At 40.8% G+C, this 26,448-nt stretch overlaps 2 protein-coding genes across 3 annotated transcripts; both read right to left on the reverse strand.

The window, feature by feature from the left end:
- Nucleotides 1-2,119: 2,119 nt before the first annotated feature.
- Nucleotides 2,120-11,423, reverse strand: kcna1a (potassium voltage-gated channel, shaker-related subfamily, member 1a). Its single transcript, XM_035664440.1, has one exon. It carries the CDS (start codon nucleotides 8,736-8,738, stop codon nucleotides 7,263-7,265), a length of 1,476 nt encoding a protein of 491 aa, XP_035520333.1. The 5' UTR covers nucleotides 8,739-11,423; the 3' UTR covers nucleotides 2,120-7,262.
- A 138-nt stretch (nucleotides 11,424-11,561) lies between these two features.
- Nucleotides 11,562-15,543, reverse strand: LOC118330058 (shaker-related potassium channel tsha2-like). 2 transcript variants are annotated; one of them, XM_035664442.1, is made up of 2 exons: nucleotides 13,293-15,543; nucleotides 11,562-11,973 (listed from the first exon to the last, which is right to left on the reverse strand). In XM_035664442.1, exon 1 carries the CDS (start codon nucleotides 14,756-14,758, stop codon nucleotides 13,325-13,327), a length of 1,434 nt encoding a protein of 477 aa, XP_035520335.1. In that variant the 5' UTR covers nucleotides 14,759-15,543; the 3' UTR covers nucleotides 11,562-11,973; nucleotides 13,293-13,324. The 2 variants fall into 2 exon arrangements, with proteins under 2 accessions (XP_035520335.1, XP_035520334.1); XM_035664441.1 differs by having other exon boundaries at nucleotides 11,562-12,010; nucleotides 13,293-15,541.
- Nucleotides 15,544-26,448: the final 10,905 nt, after the last annotated feature.

The raw sequence follows: 26,448 nt of genomic DNA on the forward strand, positions 1-26,448 counted from the left end.
GAAGGAAAAATGGTGAACCGGAGACAGGGTCATTGATGTATGTGGGAAGTGAAGGCTGGCCCTTGTGGTCCGATCCAACAGACGAGCTACTGAAGCTCAAACTGCTTAAAAAGTTAATGATGGTTCTGATAGATAGGTGTCAGAACACAGTGCATCACAGTTTGTTGGGTTGGGGCTGTATAACATTATGAGCACCAGGGAAGCCCAGGTGCTCATAATGATTGAATTTAGCTGCCAAATGCTCCCCACCAACTAGTCTCTAACCATGTCTGTTGTTTGGTGTTGGGCATGTAGCATACAGTAGGCTTAATATCAGAGCCAGCTGCCTGCTGGACATGACGTTGATGAGAGTGGCGAGACTGAACCAAAACAGTAAAGGTTAAACCTCAACAATGAATTAAAATACTTCTTAGAGCGGAGGGAAACTGCAGAGTCAGGTGATAAGTCTCTGTGGGTTCTTTACTGCAAGCAACATCTTTCACATTACACATAGTCATTTATTCCATTGCTAATAAAATATTGATTAGTGCAGCTTTAAGAAATACACGCTCACTACAAATGGTCACAGAGGACATGGAAAAGGTAAACATGAGCTCGTAGACTGTTATCTGACAGTCATGGTTGGATCTTTGAATGCCTATGTGTGTGCACGTATGAACATGAAAGATAAGTACCAACAACGGAGAGAGAGAACTAACAAAAGCAGGTGTGATATCCTCTGTTATGACTGAGCTCCTCTTCTGCATGATGCTCTGTGCTATTACAGTCCAGTGGAGCTTCACAGCACTCAGCAGAGGGAGGGAGAGAGAGAGAGAGAGAGAGAGAGAGACAAAGACTGAGAGAGAGAGAGTATGTGTGTGCAAGAAGAGTGGGACAGGCGCCAGCTCACCCCACCCTTACTGCTGCTGCCTGCAGAGCGAGGAGTGCTGCATTTCCTGAGGGCAATGCAGAGGACAAGGAAGAAGAGGCTCACTTCTGTTAAGGTCACCATACAGCAAACATAGAGCGGGGCTGCAGACACAGAGAGCCTGCGGCAGACAGAGAAACTGAAAGGGACAGAGACACACAGAGAGAGAGACAGATGGACAGATAGAGAGACAGATGAGCTGCAGCATTCAGTGTGATGCCTCTGCTGTCCAATGTTCTCCACAAATATTCAGCTTCACGCCATCAGAGGACAGAAGTGGCAATGAATCATTATCACACCCCAAAAGCTGCACCCACGCATATCAGTTCCATGGCTTGATTGTCCTTTGACTGTTCTATGATTGGATGGGTTTGTTTGTTCTGGTTTTTTAGGGTTGCTGCCCTCAACAACTGCACATAATTAATATAAAAAGACCTTTTTATGATGAAGTTTTATCTGACATGTTGTCAAAATCACACTCTTAGAAACAAGATGTTTTAGAGTATGCTTTAAATGGTTATATTCTCTCTGGATGCCCAAATCTAAACTTTACTAAGTATTCAAAATCTCCTCTAAAGAGATAACTTCTACAAATGATTAGTCAATGAATCGATTAGTCGGGCAACAGAACATTAATCAGCAACTACACTTTACAACATTCCCTTCTACCAGCATCTCGAATGTGAGGATTTTCAGCTTTTCTTTGTCTTATGTGATAAGACAAATGAATATACTGAATATACTTTACACTGTCACCTTAGTCTTTAAGAAATTGTGATGGGCATTTTTCACTGTTTTTTGACACTTCATAGATCATTAATGAAAATAATTATTAGTTGCAGCCACAGTAACTTCAAAATTTAACACTCAACACGTTCACAAACACCTCAGAGTCACACTCAGTTTTGAGGATGTGCATGTGTCCGTGTGAATACAGGAGGAAGCACAGAGAGAGGAGGAGAGCTCTTCAGGCCCCTGGGGTGTGTAACAACTTGCAGGGAACGACAGAGGTAAGCGGGCCTCTCTTGGGACAGTAGGATTAGTGTGGAACCATTACCTTAGCCCTGTGAATCACCGCTAATGGCTTCAGTGAGAGGGTACTGTAATACAGAGGTAGGACACATTTAGATTGAGACCTCAAGCTCCGTAACAACACACACTGCAGCATATTTCTCCTGTTAGCGCAATGCAGAAAGGGCTGTGACAACTTAGTGTACAAGATGGTTTTATTTATGTAGCTTTTTGTGCAGTCCACAGTGCAGATATACACCCCCATCCCAAGCTGAAATGAGCATACACCATCAGATCCTTAAAAATTTATTGAAGTTAATGTAAGGTGAAATCATAAGTGATATAAGAATAAAAACAAATAACCCTTGCATAGATCACATCTGACAAACTGAACACATTGTAGCATAATCCTTGGTAAACACAACGTGACAATGACGGCTGGATTAGAAACACAATCAGAGTTTGGTTTGCTTGTGGATGAAAAGAAGAGCAGAAGAGTTCAACAGTCCTTTTTGCACTTTGCTCCAAAACTTCCCTACTAGAAATTAAATGTGCATTCTTCACAGAAAAGACAAACTCATAGCCATCACACTTCTAACACAGACAAGATCTTCTCATCAATGATCACCTTTGGCGAGTGAGGTACACAACATCCCAACATTTGATCCTGTTCAGTGCCTCCTCAGCAGGCAGAAAGCAGTCCGATATCAAGACCTTTCGCAAACAAGAATGCCTTAAAACCAATGTAGTACAGAGGAGGGTGTGCGGCACAGGCCCTGCTTAGACATGATGGGCATGTTTCCCACAACACAGTATCACTACAGTCTAGACTGAGATAAGATTGGGCAAAATGTCACTTGAAAGAGCGTTTCAGTCCTAGAATAGAGATAAAGTTTGAGAAACTAGCCCTTAATGTCCTTGCTCACATTCAGAGCCTAGCAAGCACAACCTGAAAATCACACAGACGCTGAGAACGGCTCGAACACCCAATGCCGTCTTAGTGATGAGGTCAGCGCTAAGGTGCTTTTTTTTTTAGAGATCCAGCAGAGGACATGTCTCAAGACAACTTCTGAACAGGGCCTTACAGGAAGCCTTGGTGCAGATGAAAGCAAGGGTTTCTTTTTTTAAATGATGCAACTGTATTATAGTTGATCCACAGTTTGAAAGGCAAAACTCATGCAGTCTTCCATCGACCATGCAGTTTTTTGCGATTACTAGGTTTCTGTAGAGATACATTATAGCAGTAGGTTCAGCAGTGGAGAAAAATGTGAACATGGTGTTTGAATGAATCCTGTTTTTTTGTTTTTTTTCTTGAAACCAAAAAGACAAACCATATAGTTTTTTTTTTAATAATAGTACACTTCTTGTCCATATCATTTAGTGTATAGCAATTGATCATAATACAGTAGTTTCATTATCATGGCTTGCCAGACGAACATATTGTCTTTGATATTCCAGTATATGGCATGTTCTTCCTAAATCAGTCATGGTACAGTGCCATCAACAACAAAAAAAGGAAAATAAAAAACACACATTAAAATTGTTTTTCATAAGTAATTGCAGTATATAGTGGTTAATTCTTATTGTAGCTAAATTGCATTTTGTCCTCATGACATTTCATCTTATAGTTTAATTGGGTTAATGTCATCAGGTTTTTTTAAAGATCTTTTCACTCGTGTTTGTTTGCAGAAGCATAACATCTAACAGTAAGCTAGACAAATGAATATGTAAAACATTTTAGGCACCTTCTCTGACTTTCTCTCACACAGCTGATCAGTCCAGTGAACTGATGATAGATCCTCTCTAAGTGCATTATGGGCTGTCCCTTTGGGACTGTGTTATAGGTTCAACTGAACCAGCCTTTGTTCCTGACTGCAAAACAACTTCAGTCAGATCTGGGTGGTTAATGGGGACTGCCACTATTACAAAGCCTATATTTGGATTTTTCACGGGTTTCTTTCAATAAAATGTCAGCCTCTACGTTTGACCCCACTGACCTTACAAAGTCACAGAACAGAGGGTAAGAGGTTGGTACATAAACAGCCCTGTTGTGAGTTATCTGTCAAGTGATCGCAGCTTCTCTGACATTCAAAATAGATTTGTTTTACTATTTTTTACAAAAAGCATCTAAGAAACAGGCAATCTGTTATTCTATTGCTGTTAAGAATACATGTTTCTGTTGGGTAATTGAATGCATAGCACCATCCATACATGACCTCACAGCAAAAGTAGCAACAGCACTGCTAATGTGAGGGGTATCATTTATATTTTCTTCACCTCACTCTCAGCTGTTTCCTGTAGGACATGTTAAACATATCGCTACTTTCAAGCATCAATCGTACGAGAAACTTGGGAACAAAGCGAACAATTTCCTGATAGCTGCATTTATGAGACTACTATAATTTTCTTATATCATTCTATATATAGTTATATAATGTATGGTATTGGGTATTATTGGTGCCTTTTGTATGCGAAACCCTATACAAACTAAAGATCCCTGACACAAATGTGTATCTTTTTTGCTCTCATGATAAATTACTGACATCTAGCAAGGCTCTTGAATTTTTACCTCGCCTGAGGCAGACACTCTTCAGCAGTACAGTACAAAGATCAGTTCCAAATAAAATGACAAACAGTGCCCTGAACTAACCAACCAGCCACCAATAACAAAACAGGAACAAGAATCAAAGAATGGAAAAAGTCTTGTCCCAAACAATTAACGAAGGCTTGCTTCAGCTGATGCTTCAGATAACGTGTGATGGTAACAAGACAGCAATAGTAGTCCTGTACTAGCACCACAAAGAATAGCCATTGCACCAACAGAAACAACTATGACATTCAAGTAGCACTGCAGTGGATTTTTTTTTACAGGACCTTGTCAGGACAGTGCCAAACAAAATTTAAAAAAAAAACGTGTACAGTACAGTACAAAATCTTACTGTCATTTGGGTGACTTATACTTAGTACTGGTATAGATTGATGTACAGTAGCTGGAGATTTTCAAGTAGTCATTATAATTTATCCAAATCTATCTGCAGTTAGCCTGTCTGGAATAGTATGCTGAGAAACAATGCACTACTCGGGAGCAAGCACAGTGAAAAAGAAAGAACATTCTCACAAGCAAAAAAAAAAGAAAAAAAAAAGGTTTAAGCAACAGAACAAAATGTTTGTGCAAAAAGATGGGCTGCACTTTGCTGTGCGTCATAATGCCCACAGATTGCAGGATGGCAGATTTAAAACAAACGTCGTCCACCTTATTATACATGTGTGTTGAAACACATTCAAGTGTGTTTCTGTGACACAACAGTAACTTAAGATACCGTTGTTTCAAAGAAACTAACATATAAAATCTCATCCCATTAGGAGAGTCAATCAATCTCTACAAACTCTCTACAAATGAAGGTTCTGATTGTGCGTAGCTTTAAGTGAAAAAAAGGAGCGGGATTGTGGTACACTATTTGCCCTAAGTGCTTGTGTAAAGGCTATGCTTTGGGACTCTCACATTCAATGTTGCATGACTGCAGTTTACACTTAAGGTTCCATTTTGCATTATGGTATATAGGAAGCCCTGCATTGAAGCTTGCAGCTCTGCAGCAAGTTTGCAATGACCTCACTGAGGTAGAGACCCTGAAAGGATGCATGGTGCACAAACATAAACAACAAATATAAATAAACATGTTTAAAACCTATGGATATTCCCTTTTGAATTGGATTGGTAAACATGCAGAGTACAATACATTGCTGCTTAAGGGCATAATTAGGTGCGTGACAGAATGAAAACTGAGTTGTGCATAACAGCCATGGATTATCTCCTCTTCTTTTTTTTGACCGCAATCACCTGCTGTTTCAACCTTGCTCATCTGGCATCATTAACATCATAACCAACAGTGTATCAACACGAGAACAGAAGGTAAACCAGCTTTTCTCAACCTAACAAATCACATTGTACACAGAGGCACTTTCACTGGTCCTGTTGGTGAAAGGGATAAAGGCACTAGCAACTAATGTCAGAATAACTGGCTGTAATATGAAGTGACATTTGGTATTGAACCTTTTTTTCTGTGGATTCCAAACCAATATGAACTCAAATTTGATGTGGAAATGGAAGCATGACTTATGATATGTTAACATCTCTTGTTCAAAGAAGGTCCATGCACTGCACTATTGATGTAATATTGTAATTGGTGCTTACTATGCTTATATGCATTTTTAATAATATTTATTCAGTTTCTTTGACTACTTTTAAATTAGAAACTCTGCATCCTCAAGGTGGGTTTGGATATATTTGATCGCAATTCAGAAACATCCAGAATTTGATTTCCTTTAGTTTCCCTGACAATAGGGCACTGCAGAGTGCCTGAATTGCAACAAGCTGTATAGTCATGTCATGCATTAAATATACCAGGATACAAAAGTACCTTAGTCGATAGACCATAATGCAGGTTACTTTTTTCATGCTATGATCTCATTTATGTACTGTTCCCGTAAGATTTAACATTCAATTTCTATACTTCTAAATTATTAGCATTTCAAATTAAAAACTCATCCAGTGCACTCAGTATGAAAACAGATGAGACGGGGTGGATGGAGGCAGGTATCCAAAAGAACATCCTTTCCATTATGTGAGATATGTCCCATGCATGCCGATATCAAAATGGAAAGTCTCTAATCATGCTCGTGTGAAGCTCACTTTATCATTGTGCTGTGTTGCATCTAAAGGGCATGGCATTGAATCACTTGGTGATATCAGAATTACAGCATCTGCTGGAAAACAGCAGCATTGCGGATGTCCATGAAGCGTGTAGATCACCATCTGTTTACATCCAAACAAGAGAGATCAGTCTTCCTCCTATAAGGTGCTTTGCTGAATAGTAGATCCTTTGTAGGGAAAGGAGAAGGGAGGGAGAGGGAGGAGCGGGGGTCACCTAACTTCTTGGCGCTTACCACTTGGCTGCAGATGCTTGCATGTCTCTGCAGACTTTTCTGGTGCATTGTGCAACTTGCTGAAATGTTATCTGTACTCCATGCATAAGATTTAAATTATCACACTGTCATCTGATAAGACAGTGTGTGCTCTGCGTCCTCCAGGGAGCCGTGAATATGCGTCATCATTTGTTTTCTTTTTGATGTACCTACATATTTGTAGGCTCAGAAGAATTAATTATTCTATCTACCTCTCATATACTCTAAGAGCTTTGTTTTTTCTGTTTCCTTTCTATATAGCTGAGGATATTGTAGGCCTAATGCCAGAGAGTGCTTTGGGGAGGTAAATGAAGCATTCCTTACTGATGGTCTACTCCACATATGACAGTCTCATAGAGGTCCCAAAGTTCCTAACTAGTGTCTAAACATCTGTAAGCAGCTTGCTTTTATTTACACAGTTTTGGTTGGCTATAGTGCAATTGCCAGTTCTGAGGTTCGCCTCCCTAAAGTTGTCGATGCTATTGTTTATGTCTCCATCAATCTCCATGTACTCTGACTTGCTAACGGTGGATGAACTACGGCGGCTGGAGTTGGTTTCAGAAGGGATGTTGGGATTGCTGACGTTGAGCAACTGGGCCTGCTCTTCTCCCTCGGTCTCCCTGTGGTAGAAGTAGTTGAAGTTGGACACAATGACAGGCACTGGGAGCGCAATTGTCAACACTCCGGCGATGGCACACAGAGATCCTACAATCTTGCCTCCTATAGTGACTGGGACCATGTCCCCATAGCCCACAGTTGTCATAGACACAACAGCCCACCAAAATGCATCCGGGATGCTGCCAAAGTAGGATCCTTGCTCCTCTGCCTCAGCAAAGTAGACAGCGCTGGAGAACAAGATGACTCCAATGAACAGAAAGAAGATCAGCAATCCGAGCTCTCGCATGCTGGCCTTGAGTGTCTGCCCCAAAATCTGCAGTCCTTTGGAGTGTCGTGACAGCTTGAAAATCCGAAACACCCTGACCAGACGGATCACCCTGAGTATGGCCAGAGATGTTGCCTGCTCCCCCACTCCCTCCTTTTCTGGGTCTTCAGCCAGCTCGGTGCCAAGTGTAATAAAGTAGGGGATGATAGCCACTATGTCGATCATGTTCATCATGTTCTTGAAGAAGGCCGGTTTGCTTGGGCACGCCAGAAAGCGTACTATCAACTCAAAGGAGAACCAGATTATACAGAGTGTCTCAATGAGGAAGAAGGGGTCAGTGAGGATATTTGGCTTGTAATAGACAGTAGTGTTCCCAACTGTCACCATTCGACCCATTGGGTCCTCTTTCAGCTGTGGTAAAGTCTCTAAACAAAATATTACTATTGAAATCAGGATTACCATCACAGACACTATGGCAATGCCTCTCGCAGTGCCTGAGCTTTCTGGGTGCTCAAAGAGGAGCCAAATCTGACGCTGGAACTCCTTCTCAGGTAAAGGGCGCTCTTCCTCCCTGATGAAACCCTCATCCTCACGAAACTTCTCCATTGCGTCCACTCCCAGCTCGTAAAATTTGATCTCTTCTGAGAACATATCCAAAGGGACATTCACTGGTCTTCTCAGCCGACCCCCAGACTGGTAGTAATAGAGGATGGCATCAAAGCTGGGCCGGTTTCTGTCGAAGAAGTACTCATTTCTCAGAGGGTCAAAGTACCGCATCCGCTTTTTGGGGTTGCCCAGCAACGTTTCTGGAAACTGGGAGAGGGTTTTCAACTGTGTCTCAAACCGGAGGCCGGCTATATTGATGACCACCCTCTCACAGCATTCATGGTCATTGTGATCTGGGGGGTAGGTGTCCTGAGGGTGGCCAGGTACAGCCGAGGTCTCGTCCATGTTATCTCCTGCTACCACGGTCATTTTGGGTGGAGGAGGAGGAGGTGGAGGAGGAGTTGTGTTGGGATGTTGGTTAGTCTGACTGAGCAGGCATTCAGGTTCGGGGAAAATTTTCCACTCCTCAGCTTCCCACACCCCTTAAATTGTTGGAGACGTCCCCAGATACGAGGGGGCTGGTTGGCTGCTTTGCCTCAGTGCGGCTCCACTGCGGTTCTCGCTGACTTGACCATTGCTGTTCTCCGGTGCATCTGCTGCTGTTGTTACTGCTGCCTCTGTCACCCAGAGAGAGAGAGAGAGAGAGGGAGAGAGAGAAAGAGAGAGGGGAGGAGAAAATAATGGGATCAAACAGCCAAGATATTTGCTGGCTCAGCATTTTCTGCAGTTTATTTATTTATTTTCTTCTCTCCGCCTGCAATTAATGCTGCTATCCAGTAGTAAAGGTAAAAAAAAACACTACCCCAAGAAGGAATTTCAATTACATTTCTACAATATAACCATTTACAAACTCTCTGTTGTAGCCCTTAGTGAGTATATAATGATCTTCTTGAACTACATGGTATTTTCTACATCCTACATTAAAATTCCTATAGGTGATTCCAGGTGATTTCTTTATCCCGTTCCTATGTTATACTCATATGATATTTCTGTCCAGGTGTTTACTTTAGTTTAACATAGAAATGCAGTGGTTCCTGTTTTTTAAAGGTGCATGGCAGTGATCCATTTAACGCCACTCTAACTAGCCTGAATTATGATGTGACGCATAACATTTGATACTGATAGTATACCAACTGATGTTTGTACATGCATACAACCTACGGGCCCATTGCGGGGAAAAAGATGCCTCTGCGAAATAGAAAATCACTCTAGTATTTGTCTAGCATCTTCCCATGGACCGCAGCTGTCGATAAAAAACAATTAATCTAACCGAAATCTGTTGTACAAGTCAGCAGTTTCGAGGCTTACCGTGGGTTGATCTTGGAAGGACTTGAATGCGTCTTATCCTCGAGTAAAATCATCCAACGGCGGGGCATCAGTGGGTGTCATGTGGCAACTTTACATTGCACCTATCACAAAAAAAGAAGAAGCCTAGAGCCTCGCTGTGGTATTCGCTATCCCAACTGTGTCCGCCTCAAAAGTGCACTCAAATAAGGTCTAATCACGCCTTTAGGTGGTGAACCAAGATGAGATGAAACAGGGTGAAAATCAGGTGAGTCTACAGAAGAAAGCCTGAGATGGAAAAGCTGTAGCGTCGGTAGTTGCTTGCGCCGCGGCAAGGTGGTGTGAACAGCTTACAGTGTACCGCAGGAGAAAATCTTGCGCTGCAATTCAGGGGGGGAGATACTGTAAGGGGCAATAAGCGAGCCCTTGCCATTTCCAGACATCACTGCATCAGCAAGAATCTGCTGCTTTTTTTTTTTGCTTTTTTTTTTGTTGCGAGTAGACAAGATGACGGGCTGAAATGTGCTTCAGCTCGGCTCGGAGCAAAAAAAAAAAAATCAAAATGGATAGTTGAGAGACAGTCGGGTGCAGCGGCGAGGTCCAAATGTTTTCTCCACAATGTCAAGCAAGTTTTACTGTGCATTTTTTACATGCAAGTGCAGGGGAGGTGAGGGAAGAGAGAGGTGGGGAGAGGAGAGGAGAGGAGGGGGGGAGGGCAGCGGGAGAAGGAGGAGGAGGAGTTGGAGGGTTTCGACGCAATGCAGACCGGCTCTACTAAAGCACGCCGCCAGAAGTTCTCTATACACCACAAAAACAAGAGCGCTTGTGTGCCAGCACTGGCGCAATCAGACTGCAAAGAACAGTTGGTAACAAGAACCTCTAAATCCACACTGTGTAACATTTGAGATCACCCATAACTCAGATAACTAGCCTTATTATCAATTGCTGAGACATTTTCATTCTATCCCTCCAGGATTTAAGGATTACACGGGCGTTAGTTGGCTCCACATCCGAGTCTATGTGAGACCACATTTAATTTAATCATTTTACTAGTGAGCAATAAAGAAAGATAACATCGTTAACAATGTGTTTGCTGCCCTTATAGCTAAAAAAAAAAAAAAAACACTACATCTTGGGGAGCTTGCATCCAGGATGTGTGGAAGTCTCACGCCCAATATCTGCCACGTCTCTTTCTCCACTCATTGCTGCATATGGCTCCAGAAGACGAGCAGATCTGAGACGAAGACGGTGAAATTTTGGCATCAACACGCCTCAGAGGACAGTTTCAGCACCTCGGACAGCGCAGATGATTTATTCACCTCACGGAAAACTGCAAATCCCCCAAAAAACAAACAGCAGAGCACACTCAGTTCATCACCATATGGCATCATAACGAATAATCAATTAATAACCTATATTGGTCCAGTGCTGACTCCGAGGGGCCGGTGTGTGGGAGGATGGGCTTTTTCGGGGCCTACACCCACAGTGAGGGGCTGAGCTGAAGTGACTCAAAACAACTGTCTTCTGACTTTCTAAAAAGACACATTCAACACAAAATCAGGTCATCAGACCCCTGTCTCATTTGTTAAAATCTGCCTCCAGCCAAATAAATCCCCCCTACATTTGTCACTATGACATTTTATTAAGTTAATTGGTTTGGTGGCAAGACAACCCAAGGTCTGGTCCTGCGCCTTTTTCTTCCCATCATTCAGCACCAAACATGATTAAGTGTATTGAAGTAATTAAAGGACATTGATTTGATATTTTTACACAAATGGCTTGCTGTTCTGTTTGCCTTCTGTGAGCCTGATCGCTTTTACATTGAGAGTGAAAAATGACGTGTGGTATTGTTTCGGATTCATAATTTATTTATAAAACGTTCAAGTTAAGTTCACATACATGTTTAAATTAGAAAAATAAATATTTTATTACATTTTAAATTCACAATGAATTCATGTCATGCAGACATTGCATCGTAATGTTCTGAGCTATGTTGTTTACAGCGAGCTGCAAAGCAATCTGAATGTTTGTAACAACACAGAGGTAAGTTGCGACTCCAACTTTGCGTTATAAGCTGCATAAGAAAAAGGAAAATTCAGAATTACAAAAACGCAGTATACACAAAGGCTTTTATACAAAGAAAGCGTGGTCATTTATAAAGGCTACACAAAAGAATGTTGTTGTTTTCTACTGATGATTGATACACACAATGTCCATTAAGGCAGACTGAACATTTCCCAAACACTTCCACTGCACTGTGAGGAAATTATCCAATATTCTGGAGAAGAAGAGAATCCCACTCTTGTATTTTGTTGCGACTCTGAGGGAGAAAGAAGCTTCATTTAATCGTCTGCCTCCTGCAAGTAAGCAGAAAACAAATCTCACTGTGTTAACATGAGGAGGTAAGTGAAAGCAGGCAGGCTCCTGGTGAGCTTAGTTAACCATCACAAGCATCCGGATGCGTACTGAGTCAAAGAGCATGATCTCCGGGGATTACGCCTAAATCAGCCAAGGCCAACAGTGCAAAAGATCCTCAAACTCAAGTATTCAATTTGCACACAGTAGAGCCTGAGCAGAGGAGTCTGCAGGAATACTTATCATCCACAGAGTGGCGCTCAGAGCTCACATGTTCTGACCTTTCTGATCAGATTCATATGGAAGAAGGCTCCAAAGAAACATAAAGTCGGAGATGTTTTCTCACTACGTATTTTCAGAATCATGATATTTGTTTAGGAAATAATAATAATCTCATAATCATGAGAGAAAACTACACTGTGATTATGAGATATTTATAGTTTAATTGCGGAAAGCTTATCACCTTATGATGACAAACATGTAAACTCTCTCCCTGAGAGATAGAGCCGTCCAGTTCCACACACAGGCAAACAAGCTATTAGAAACGGGATCAGCGAAGAAGTTTATGCGCTGTATCTGTCTCAAAACCTTTTGGAAAGTATTTTAAAATAGTGTTTCACTGTGCGCTAAATACGGCAGCCACACATAATGCCTCTACAAACTGTACTGCTGCTGTGCGTCATTGGCGCTTTGACGCACGGCTGAGCTCTCCTCAACTTTGTTCAGAGCTCGAGTACACTGAAAATAGGATGTGTGATTGTGTGATGTGATTTTCTCAGCAGTAGAAAGGCAACGTTTGGTTCGTTTGGTTGTGTTTCCTTGTGCGTAAACGCCACTTAAGGGCTTGAGAGACTAGAAAATATCTCCAAATTTAGTTTTATTAGTTTGTTATTAGCCTTTTACCTTCTTTGAGAAGTTTGTTGTCGTATGGCTCAATTACTGCTGATGGTATTTCAGATATTCCGCGCGTTTTATTGCGCACCCCAGGCGTCCCCAAATGTTTTCGTGTGTGAGGGCTCCCAAGTATGACTCTCTAGTGCATAGTTCCCCCATTTATTTTTGTTTACTTCAAGTAGCAGAGAGCAAAAAGGAGGTTGCAGCAATAGGAGGAATGATTTTCTCTTTAATTACAGTGAGATTAAGCCAATCGTCATTTTGGCGGGGCCTGTAGCATTAATATCTGTGGCTGCTCGTTTGGGAACCACTGTGGCAGCTTGCGTAAAAACAACTGCAGCATCCGGCATGAAGGAGCCTACATTGTACGTCCTCTGGAAGACAACTCACCAGAAATAAAACCCCTCTTCCAACGGTGCGTTTTATACATCTGTCAGTTTCCCTGTGTATGCCTCCACTGGGTTTAAGTTTGGATGTGTCAAAATTTCCAAGTCGTCGCTTTCCTGGTAGGAATCAGTTTTGGAGAGCGACTGGTTACTTTTGTTTGAATCACATTCACCAAAGGAGAGCTGCTGCTGTCCACAAGTCACGTGTATGTACTGAATATTTTCCTCCTCCTCGTTCTCTCTGTGGTAGAAATAATTGAAATTTGACACAATAACAGGGACAGGTAAAGCTATGGTTAGCACTCCGGCGATGGCACACAAAGATCCAACGACTTTCCCCCAGATGGTGGAGGGACACATGTCTCCATATCCAACTGTGGTCATTGTCACCACAGCCCACCAAAACGCATCAGGTATACTTGAAAATCCAGAATCAGGGTCTTCTGCTTCTGCAAAATAAACAGAACTGGAGAATAAAACAACTCCAATAATCAGGAAGAAGATGAGCAGTCCCAGCTCCCTGAGGCTCGCGTGGAGCGTTTGGCCGAGAATCTGGAGACCCTTGGAGTGTCTGGAAAGTTTAAAAATCCTGAAAACACGGACCAGACGGATGACCCTCAGTATGGCCAAAGACGCAGCCTGCTGACTGCTGCCCTGATGCTCTGCGAGATCAAGGCCTAAGGTGATAAAATAAGGAGCTATAGCCACGACATCGATCAAGTTCATGATGTTTTTAAAGAAAGCTGGTTTACTGGGGCAGGAGAGAAATCTCATGGTGAATTCAAAAGAGAACCACACAATGCAAAGCGTCTCCACCATGAAAAACGGATCAGTGAACGGACTGGGCGCTTGGTCTTGAGCACTTCCATTGGCGTGAGTGTCGTGGACTACGGGTACTTCTCTAAACTCGGGTAAAGTCTCCATGCAGAATATAATAATGGATATTAAGATAACCATAACTGACACGATGGCAATTATCCGTGCAGGTCCCGAACTTTCTGGATACTCAAACAGGAGCCAAAACTGGCGTTGAAACTCGTTATCAGGCAGCGGGCGCTCCTCTTCCCTCGCCAAGCCCTCATCGTCTCGGAAAAGCTCTATGGCCTCTTCCTCAAGTTCATAAAACCTTATTTCTTCCAGGAAAATATCCACAGGGACACTTACGGGCCTCCGAAGCCGCCCTCCTGACTGGTAATAATAGAGGACGGCGTCAAAGCTCGGCCTGTTCCTGTCAAAGAAGTATTCATTTCTCAGCGGGTCAAAGAAACGCATCCTTTTACGTGGATCTCCCAAAAGCGTGGTCGGGAAGCGGGACAGGGTCTTTAACTGCGTCTCAAAACGCAGACCTGAGATGTTGATGACCACCCTCTCGCTGCACTCCTGGTCCGCTGGTTCCAAGTCCGCAGCATCTTGCAGCAAAGGAGTTACGACCACAGTCTCGTCGTGGTTCTCCTGGGACACCACGGTCATCTTTTTTACCCCTCCGAGGGTAAATCCGTCACTCACCTCCTTGGTGCCTTCCTCTTGCCCTTTTGCCTCTGCGTCCTCCCAACTCTCTTTGTCATGCAGCCGCCAACGATTCAGGCAAAGTCCCCCCCTTTTTTTTCTTTTACGCACAAAGTGCAGCACAACAGTTTTATCTGTTGATGTCCCAAAATCTTTGTGCTGTTGTTGATTTACGCCGTCCTTTTGTCAGATTAGTGCCTCTGAACTGTCAACTTTCAATGGTGCAGACAGATCTCCACTTGCATAAGCTATACCGATGGCTATCATATTCACACCATTTTAAACTCCAAAGCCCTCCCCAAGTTGGAAGACCAGATGACACTTGCTGCTGCTGCTGTCCCTCTCACACTCACTCCCTCACTTCACTGTAGCAGTGCAGTGGTTTCCAAGTAAACGTGCAGCCTTACAAGTTTAATCTTTTTCATTTTAATTGCAGGTTAATCTGTTTGAAGTAAATATCCCATATCAAAGCTCTTTGGTCAGAGCAAGGTCCAATAAGTTTTCCAGATCCAGAGTCGACTCAGAAATGGAGTCTCTTACCCTGCAGGTCCCTCATTCATGAAATCATGGGGCTATTCCTGTCTCAAGGGGAACCTCCAGGACCCGGCCGGTGTCTACAGTTTTAGAAAACCAGGAGTACAGACGAAGGTGGCAAATAGATCCAGCTTATTGAGCGTAGTGAGGTTTTTTTTTCTGCAGCTACATATAAAACATGTCTTTAAATAAATAAGACAGATAAATAACTTGAATGCCTTTAAGCACACAGCCTCGTATAACCAGGGGCCCTCCTGGACCCAGCCAGTGGAAACTGCTGGCTTGACTGACACTTGAGTAGCCAGAGAGGATAGCATCTTCAGGAAGCCACAGCCAAAATAATATTCACCGTTCATAGCACTTAAAGGGCTCAATTGTACAACTTGGAACACTGGGACCCCCAGAAGACAAGTGACCTAGCCTCGGGGTCACCGAGATACTGAAGTGTTTAAAAGAAAAAAATAGCTGCAAATACACCCACTCTTATTAGTCCCTTATCAGAGAGGGAGAGTCTACTCTCTATCATGTTTAATGTTTAATATTTCTATTACTCTTAAAGACTGAATAATACAAAAAGTTTAAAAGATGTACCCGAGTATACAGAGTGAAGTTATATGTGCACTGCAGCATTGTGATCTATTTATAGCTCAGTTTTTTCCACTTCCATTGCCTTCATAAAGCGGTATCGGTTATGTCAGTCACTGCAGTTGTAGACACCGGAGCACAACAATAATAGCACAGGGGTGCTAATCAGTGTTACTAAAACCAACCTGGATGGTTTGCGTTATTACGTAGATGCGGGCAGTCTTTGGCGGGTATAACATGCCATCACTAACTTTTATGTCAGAGAGGTTTTTCTTTACAGTCAGGTTAACAAGCACGGGTTCCCAGAGGAGGACTTTTTTTTTTTGGCCTTTCCATTACTGAACAAAGGGTTGGATTTCAGAGTCAAATGTCAGGACATGGTACTGCCTGCTGCTAATGTGTTAGCATATAGTGTTCAGCAAATGACTGTCTGGGTCAAGACAAGGTGTCAGGGCCTTGACTATATCCAAGGAAACAAACAATAACAAACAAGCTGAGGAATGGACACGTGACTCATACATCGATCAAGACAAAAAAAAAAACTCGAAAGAATTCAAACTTCATCAATCTGTCAAACCTACAGTAACATCCTTTGTCACCTTTATTTATCATTTTTCTAAATCCTTTTCCGTCTCGTCTTTCTGGAATCATAAATCTTATTTGGTGGTGGTGGTATTATAATGCATACTGTATACTCTGCTGACATGCGTGCTTGTGGTGGGTTGTTGTGTCTTTTATAAAAATCCATACATTTTGATATGTAGATAGATATGCATGTACGTGCATACTTCACAGTGACTGCATGTAATGAGACGTAGCCTGGCAGACACAAGCCATAAAGCCTGCGGGGTCCATGAATGCTGACAGCGAGGAACCTCCCACCGTTATTAATGGCTCGACCTATGAATGCAGGAGACCCACATGGTAACAAGATACTGTGGATTCACTCATACCAAGAAAATATCTGCTCGCCAATCATTATTCAGGAAAATTATTTTCTTTCTGTTGGAAAATCAGTGATGTCGACTGATATTTATATGATGGTTTAACAGCTATGATAGTATGATGATAAATACATTAAACAATCTCTAATTGTTACATTAGCAGGATGAAAAACATTGATTATGACTGGAAAGTCAGTTGACTGCATAATAATTATGAAGTCAATATTACAGTTCATTATTAAATGAAATATGTCTTAATAACACATCAATGCTCAGATATTCTGAAACACTTTAATTTAGATTAATTGCACTTAATCTTCTGGAGTCTTTGTCTAACTATAGACAGAGTGAGGTTCCTTCCTAACCCATTACAGACATGAGGTAACCACAGTAGCAACTTGTGTCAGTGACTCCCCTTGGCTTTCCTCCTGCCGAACCCCAGGCCAAGTATTTACAAAGTGTGTGTGTATTTCTGTAAGTGTGTATCCGGCATTGCTATTAGTGCAATTGGTGAATGAACACATGTGCGTATCATGTTAGTGAGTGTGTTATGAATTGAAAGAGGAGTTTTTAGAAGGTCAACCATGCTAGTCAACAGCTCCTTCGGATCACATCGTTCTAGTTCCAACTACTCTGCTCGAAATGAAATAGGGGGCATTTGACCCAGTCTGACGTATGCTCTGTAGGGCTGGTGATGACAGCGTCTCAGACACTGGAATGAGTCTATAAAGGTGGAGCTATATCTAGGAGGTGTCTGATTCGAGCTGCTTTACCTTAAGTCTACTGACATCTTGAATAAAAGGATCACTAGTAATTATTCCAAATAACATATTACCAAAAGCGAAACTTAGGAATTAGATGGGAAAATGATCAGTAAGAAGTAATTTAGAAATTTGCAGACGAAATTACCAGTTAAAAATAGCATAATATGACCTTATACCATGGTAACTATGACCTAAAAATCACTGGGTGTAGAACGCTTCTGTGTCTACGTTGCAAATCACTGAGCTGTATGAAAATATTTAATTTTACAAGGTTTTTGCACCAATGTGATGAAGAAGTTTGATTAGTCAGGAATTTAAACTGCTGGATTATTAAAAAAATATACATTCCTGGTTATGTTATCCTACTTCTCAACCGATTTTTTGGAAAATGTACCAGATCATGATATATATGGATATTAGATATTTTTATCAATATTCCTTATGCCTAATTAAACCTGGACTAAATTTGATTGATAAAAGCTTTTATACAGACTTCAACAGACTTTTTATGACCATGTTTCAATTTGAGTAGGTCCTAACTGCACGTTGAAATATAGTCATTAAAAATGCTGTCAAGGGACACCCTTGGCATAGAGCTCAAGGCTGAGTCCTTGCTGCTGAACTCTGACCTGTGGCCTTTTGCTGTGTGTCACCTTCACCCCACCACCCCCACCCCACTAGTTATAAGTAACCTAGACATTACATTTTCAATCTCATTTAGCCCAGTTTTAATATAGACACTATAGCCCAGCCAGTACTTACCAATATCTATATTTGACAGATCCAGAAATCCAATAATGATATCAGCTGATAGTAATTTTGTTTATAAATGCACAGCATGAACAAAGTGCCAGTGCTCTCTAATGAACAAACAATGTAATAGTGACTCTTTCTGAAAAACCTCAAACCTATTTGTGGAATTTCTGTACTTTTTATTACTTATCGACTGACATAATCAATGATACAATACGCTAACCTAATATAGGCCAGTACAATTCTACTAAACACCTAGATGTATATTGACCTGCAAAATATCAACACCATACTGGCTGGGTTCACATTGTTCATTTTAAAGATTGCTGTCCCTCTATGGGAATGTCACACTGGCCTTGCTGAGTCTTTAAAATAGTCGCAACAATTAACGCATATTCAACCAATCACCGCCAATTCTGCACAACCTTGCGATTTTGGACATCTCATCATCATGAACATGTGTTACACTGTGGGGTGAACTTTGTATGGATTACAGCCTACATTTTATTCTTCACTCATCAGCCAGTCTATATAGCTGAGATGTGAGGAGCGTGTGCAGCTGCATCTAATTAATAGTGTGAAAGTTTTTACCTAATAGAGCCTAAGCTGTGCTTATGCCGTCCCCATTACCCGCTCTACCAGTGAGCGGAGCACACAGTCTCTTCATCCTGAGGTGTTTGAACCCAGGGCTTCCACTCTAGAAAGTGGATACCCCAGCCAATCCTTGCCAGTTCCTGGGTTTTGATAGCCACCAATTTTAGCCTGCTGTCATCTGAAGTTGATGTTCATGTTTTTGCGGATAGGTAACCAGGCATGTAGCGAGAGATGAAACTGGATACCTCAGATCCGGAGGGCAGGGTTCCTTGGAATTACCTCTGCATGTCCCGTCCGACGCCTACCTCGGATTATCATTTCAGCTCTTGATCAAGCCTTTCCCTTTTTTAGTAGACAGTGTCGTCCAAAATCCAGGCCGGGAGGAACTGCAAGGGGATCAGTTCACGAGAGAACCACACGTGGGTTATTAATCATGGATGACTTCAAAGGTCTCAGAGTTTAATTTTTATCGGTAACTTTATGTTTTTATGATTCTACTCTTGGCATTTGATTGCACGCCCACCACCAGGCTGGCTGAGTTCCTGTAGACTCTCAATATACCGAGCCCCAACCAGAATATTTTGACAATTTAACATTTAACAATCCACAGGGATTTGTACATCTACAGTATTCCTCCTGGAGCTGTAACAGTTGATTAATTGCTCGATACAATTAATTAATAATTATAGACTAACTGATTGATAAAAAAAAATTAGATAGTTTAATTGATGGTATAAAATATGTATTAGTTACTGCCCTAATCCCTATTCCCTCATGCCACTTTGGGTCAGTACTTTGATGACTGGGTCCATGACACTGATCAGAGCTGCAGTAACAGTGACTCTATAGACAGACTGTATGATTAAAAATGGACTTGACGTGACGTCACCTATAGGTTTCTCAAGAGCCGTTATGAAACTCAAGGTGTGGCGGCTTTGGCCGTCGCCATCTTGTCAGTCTTGACTCCACTGGGCATTTTAACATGGGGCCTTATGGACACTGATTACCTTTGCCAGCCTCAAGTGGCAGTTCAAGGAACTGTTTTTGTTACTTCTGTGTTGGCTTCATTTACCGTTATTGATAATATTGGCCTATTGCAGACATATCGGTATCGTATCAGCATATATGTCATCTGATAAACACCAAAATGAAAACTGTTTTTTCCAATATATAATACAAAACGTAGTTTATTTTTATGCATTATTTATTTCTAGAATTGGTTGACAATGTAGCCAATATTAAAAAAATAAGAATATTTAATTTAAATATTTAAATAATTTTTCTTTTTATTTGTTTAAGAATGCAGTCCTCTGAGTACCTTTGCAGAGTTAATTCTATTCTATTTTCATTCCAGCTCAAAAATTCACTATATCAGCCGCCATATCGTTAATTGGTGGATTTCCCCCCAAAATTGGTCGGGTTCTAATCAAGACCAAAGCAACCTTGGTAACTTTTGCCCATGTATAATCTAAAAAGGGCTGATTAGTAACATTTTCTGCTGACATTTCCATGCCATCACTGTCACATATAATAACTCCTCCTCTACCGATAGATGAACTAGATTTGCATGCTCTACTGAACATCCTGACTGGTTTCCTTTCCTGGCAAACTGCTGAAGACTCTAAAGCCAAATCGTTAAAAAAAAAACATTCTGCCTGTACAAATAATTTCAAGAACCATTTGAAGTGAGTGCAGGTTTTCCTTTTTCTGATTATTTTCTTTATAGGAAGCACCCTATTTACACTGGCAATTACAAGGCCCCACTTGTTCAGAAGCTCAGAGAGGTTTACTCAGTGTTAACTCAAACATTTTCCTCTTTTGCACTTCACCTACCACCGCCCTACATATTACAATATTACAGCTCTACAACGTAAACAGACCGCTGAACTGTGATATTAGGTCAGGCAGAGGCTGGTGCTGACCATCTGGACAGCAAGTTGTTGCCATGTGTCTCATAGCATTTCTCAATCCACAGCTTCCTTGAAATCCTCTAACTTGTGCCTGCTAATTAATACATGTTTTATTACTTCCTCGTGCTCACAGATAAAGCCAACTCAAAGCATGGCAGCTGATTTACCTCCTTGTTTAGAATTAATTTATATTTATTCATTCTCAATTGCTGTTTTTGTTGTGTTTCCGTTGTGTATCTAATGTAAAAATTAGATGTCACCTTGTTTTTGAGCACAGAGGACTTGTGGGTTCCTCATACAGCCAGTGCTTAACTGGATTTGGGATGATGACAGCACATGCTGAGTTGAACTGATTATGGAGAGTGCTGTTGCCATCATAGTTGTTATATATTCATACAGTACTTTTCTACATCCATCTATTTTCATGCAGCAGTTACTCTATCTTCTGTACGTTCCTTATGTTTCCGTCAGCATACAAAGAAAATAAATAAGAAGCCTATATGAATATTTGAAATGTAGTCTTAATTTTTTAATTTTTTACTTGCAGCCGGAGAGAGAGAGAGAGAGAGAGAGAGAGAGAGAGAGGGAGAGAAAGTCACCGTAGTGTGCTTCAACTACTGTAAATACAGCACAATAAACTAAGCCTATAGATTCATATTAAGAATTTATACTCGTGTCTGTATAGATGCTGTAATTTCAACTTTCACCAGAGCTGTAATTGAATCCAGCTCAAAAAGCAACCCTCTGCTGTGGAACCTTAGAGACTCCTATAAATAAACAGGCAACACTCCTTCAACACTTGCCTATATGGCACATGGAATGATTAGCTCATAGCAAGAGCCCTCTGATCTTACAGTGAGTAGCCACAACTATTTTCTGTCAGCTATGTGCATTGCTTAACTCATGGAGTGTGTCAAGAATGTGGTCTCTTAGGAATTCACAAAATTTAGTTAGCCTATACTGTACATTGACCTTACATACATTTGTTAATGAATGTTGCTCTATAATGTTTTTGTAAAAGTGTTGTTTGTGAAGAAAAACACATGCTAAAGGGAATATGAAGGTCAATATGGATGCAATAGTGTTATTAATTAGCGTATTATGCTGCATGCATTAGTGTAGTGGCTGTGGTGCATTTAAGGCCATAAACAAAGAAAGAGACAAAAAAAAATTTTTATCAAACATAAAATAATAGGCTATTTACTTTACTTTGCATTTCATTCTGCTTAAATAATACAGCTCAACTCTAGACTTTTACCATGGTTTTAGTCTTTTTTATAGTAGCTACTTGGAAGAATTGCTAGAAGAAGCAAATGATACAGCTATCTTACTCATGATAATCTGAATAAATCCAGTGGTTAAGGGCTGCTACAAACTCAAGCGAGCCCCCAGTTGACCTTTGACCTCAGAACCCATGAAAAGCAGGGCTTAATTTACCCTTCAATCTCGTACCATCCCTAATAAAATTTAAATATTTTCTGTGGCATATAACATTTGATATAATGTGTATCTTCTGCATTAATAATTGGGTGAAACAGCGCCCCTCTGGATTGCGATACAGTCGTGCGGTGAACTATGGTATTGCACTGCAATGTCAAATAATTTCAAGTCTGCCACTAAGAGGTCAGACAGCGCGGCAGCAGCTGTGTGTAAGTATTATTGGCCTAAATTAGAGTGTAAAGTCAACACTAGAGGCTCAGTAACTACAAGTTAGTCTGTAACTAAACCAGCTACTAAAATTGGTTTCAAAATGATTACTTGAGGCGTAACTTAACTAGTTTGTACGCAAAGTCCTAAAAAGGTTCAAAGTTATCGTTCCATGGTTACCGATACCTCTCTGATATGAGTCACGTAAGTTAGTAAGATAGATCGATATTGAAATATTGAATCAATAAATTAGGTCTCTACTCGATTCATGTGTCGCAAAATGGCTGCAATTAATGAAAACAATATGTTATCTGGCAGAAGAATGGCTGTTTAACCATTAGTGAGTATAATGTGACATTTTACACCACCCTAGGGGATGTGTAGGTTAACTATTTAACGTTAGTTGTTAAGTTGTAACTTATCTCCGTGGTGCAACCGCTTTTATTATTATTATTATTATTATTATTATTATTATTATTATTTATTTTAGTTATAACGTTAACAAGGCTAAGCTGGGACTTACACACAGCTGGTGCAACAGGTGAAGATGGCACTGAGAGAAGCTGTTCATGGTCGACTCTGGGAACAAACAAGTTCCAGTTTTATACTAATAAAACTACTGGTAGTGAACTAACTTAATTGTTAGCTACCGGTCATCTAGTTTTTGTTTTTAGTTTTTATTTATTGTGATAAATTGCTGCCAAATACAACAGACTAAGAATAGAAAGGAGTCATGTGCTTCTTCCAAACTGGACCTGCGGACGGAGGATGAAGGACATAAGAGAGTTGGATAATGTCAGAGGAGTGTTTAGTGATCACATTGCCATCATTCTTCTTCAGATATCAGGTGAGGCACACACTCCCACTCCTTTGTCTCTGCTGGCCTCCCTGATGGCCTAATGTCTGGCCTATGAACATAACTGTGCAATTGTTGCCTGGGTCCAGACCTTCGCCCACACAACCGAGCTGATTCATTCTCTGATGATGGAAATCAGCTGAAGTGCTTAAGTTGCCTGTAATGCGTCAAATGTAAGCTCACTTGTTTGCACACAGACTCAGCACCATGGACAGGGCTTGTCAAGGTGTTTTGGTGTTTGGAATGAACTAATTTCACCTTGTTAGTTGTCACCTGTTCACAGAAGTCTAGCTACACGTTGGACTGTCTTTATCCATGGCTCGGTTGTAAGATGTATACAGTGGTGCCAGAAGGAGTTTAAGAAGTGGGGAGGCATTCAGCTAAGATGCTAACCACCTTTCAATTTCAGCCTAGCCTGCAGTGTTTGTACAACTAAAATATTGTAAGAAATCAGTGGCATCAGTGTACAGTTTATTGAGGCCGTGGTAATCCTACAGGTCACAAGTAGGTCATTTTATACAGTGAGGCCCCAACCATTAAATAATGGTCTTTGTGCAATTCCAATACTGTTTTTGGACCCCAGAATGCAGAAATATTCAAGTACACGAGGTAGAAATAATACATTTATACTACAAACTGCATGTGATTAGCATAAAGTGGGCATGTTTGTGAAGGGGAGACTCGTGGAACCTACAACCTATTTTCATTCAGGTATCTGGATGTCAGAGGTCAAGGGATCCCTTTGAAAATAGCCACGTCAGTTATTCCATGACCAAAATGAAAACCTAACTTTCAGTCAGCATTATTCAGCCCCTTTAATGTCAAGCTAGACATGGTTGGTACCAGTGGGTGCCCTAGGTCTTCTTGCTTCATATGATACCAGTATCTTCACTCTAGCTGTAAGACTGAGCCTGTTACCTCCTCTGAAAGGCAGTAATGTCAGTCGTGGAAGTATTTGTCAGTGCAGAGTTGAAGAGGTTACCATAACACCTGAAAGTGGGGGGACAAAAAGTTGTCCCCACTATTCTGGCGCCAGTGGTTGTATAATAATCTTTATTGTCCCAAGATGGAGAGTAGTTTATAATGAGTAGCTTTAACCTTCATAAAAATACTTCATGTGTATATATTGTATTCAACATACATGCAAGATATCATCAAATTGCAATATATTCAAGTGCAACATTCAAATTGCAGAAGCTGCAATTTTTTATTAAAAGTAAATTGTATGACAAAACAGCATTGTAATGTACTAATTACTAATTATAAGTACTGTACTGAACACTACTGTGTGGTATGTGTGTGACAGTACTTAACACTATATTATAATAGTGTTTTATTATATTATCATTAATTAGCCTCTACTTATTATTGCCCACAGGAGGAGTTATAGTTGTCGACAAACACATTGATAAACACTCATATCTGCTTGAAATTACTTTATATTATAGTTAGTAGTATTATAGTTAAACCATTTTTGTAATGTTTGTATACTGCTTATAAATGCTAAATAGACTTAAAGTAAACCGTGCCCTATACAACTCAAAAATATACTCTCCGTGTTTGATTAAGTGTATGATTAATCTGTACTAAGAAGTTGCCCACTCTTGCTGATGATACACGATGAACAAGAAAGTGTGGTGGCTGTCATCTTAATACATCATTAAATCTTTCTGGAAAGGCTGCTTCATGTAGTTGCTGCATAGTGACCCGGGCAGGCAGTTTTAAGTGACATGATAATTGAATTACACTGTGGCAGCAGCTCCAGCATAGATGTTCTGGAAATACGCCCTCCAACCATTATAGAAATTGTTTAATTGTGTCCTTTGCTGGATTTTCCTGACTCAAATGTATTGCTGGCAAACACTGGCGTTGTAAAAAACTCTCCAGAGGAACATGCTGACTCGAGAAACCGCGATAGTGCAGGCCCAAAGGACAGAATATTTTTTATCGATAGTTTGATGCAAACATGTGGATGCTACAGCATGTGACCAGAACACACAAAGTTAATAGAAAATTGCTCTGCCAACTCCTTCAAATTCCCTCCTCATGAAACGTGAGTAGGGAAAAGTGAAAGTCAAACGATAGATAAGATCTGATATGAAGGATGCAATGAAACAGAAATCACACATTATTTCATTACCAGTGGATGTGCCAAAGAGGAGAGAATAAATAGTAAACCATAACAAAAGACCAGCTCGTCCAAAGATAATGCATTAATGTTATCTCAGTTAATTGTGAGGAAATGTTATGTTAGGGTTAGAAAAGCTGCCATTATGACACAGACTATTAACATGGATGTCACAGGTTTCTGAATGGATGTTTTAAAGCCTAGTTTTGGGTTCAGTGGTTGACTGTAGTTGATAAGTCAAGCAAACAAACTCAAAACAAACTTCTTTTTAACCATTGGGGTAGATCAAGCTGGCAGAGCCCCTTCCCCTGATTGATTTTCTAAGTGCCTTAAAATGAGAATGACAGGATCACAGGCAATAAAGGAAAGGCAGGTATCAGAGAGAGCAGCGTTTAAAACAAATTAACTGTGATCAGATAAGGGTGGGAAACCACAGCACTGCAACCAATCACACAAAGATCTATCATAGATTTATTATAAATCAATCAGGACCTTTTTCACAGCCGCCATTTTACCATGAAATAGTAGGGTTAAACACAGATGTTACCAATGATACTAATTAAGGCTTCGTTACATTTAGTGTAGCAGAGCCAACATGCACAATAACATCACCCTGACTCTGTTTGACCTGAATGAAAATGGAACCCTAATTGGTAACACCTGTGTTTACCCTACTATTTTATGTCAAAATGGTGGCTGTGAAAAAGGCATATTGTTGTTACTGATTTGGTGCACATGTAATGCAAGAGCCACTTTTAATTATTTAAAGTTTTTTTTCTAGCAGCATTACCTAAGATAGTAAAAATTAATATATTTTGGTTTAGGACCGGTAGTTGAACAAAATTAAATATTAAAATGTAATAGATAATAAATAATAAGTCATATAAAGAAATAAACTAATTGTCTGCTGATAAGCTGATAATTAACATTAACAAGGTT

This window comes from Morone saxatilis, unplaced genomic scaffold, assembly GCF_004916995.1.
Source record: "Morone saxatilis isolate NCDOM2014 unplaced genomic scaffold, NCSU_SB_2.0 Contig2, whole genome shotgun sequence".
Taxonomy (NCBI): domain Eukaryota; kingdom Metazoa; phylum Chordata; class Actinopteri; family Moronidae; genus Morone; species Morone saxatilis.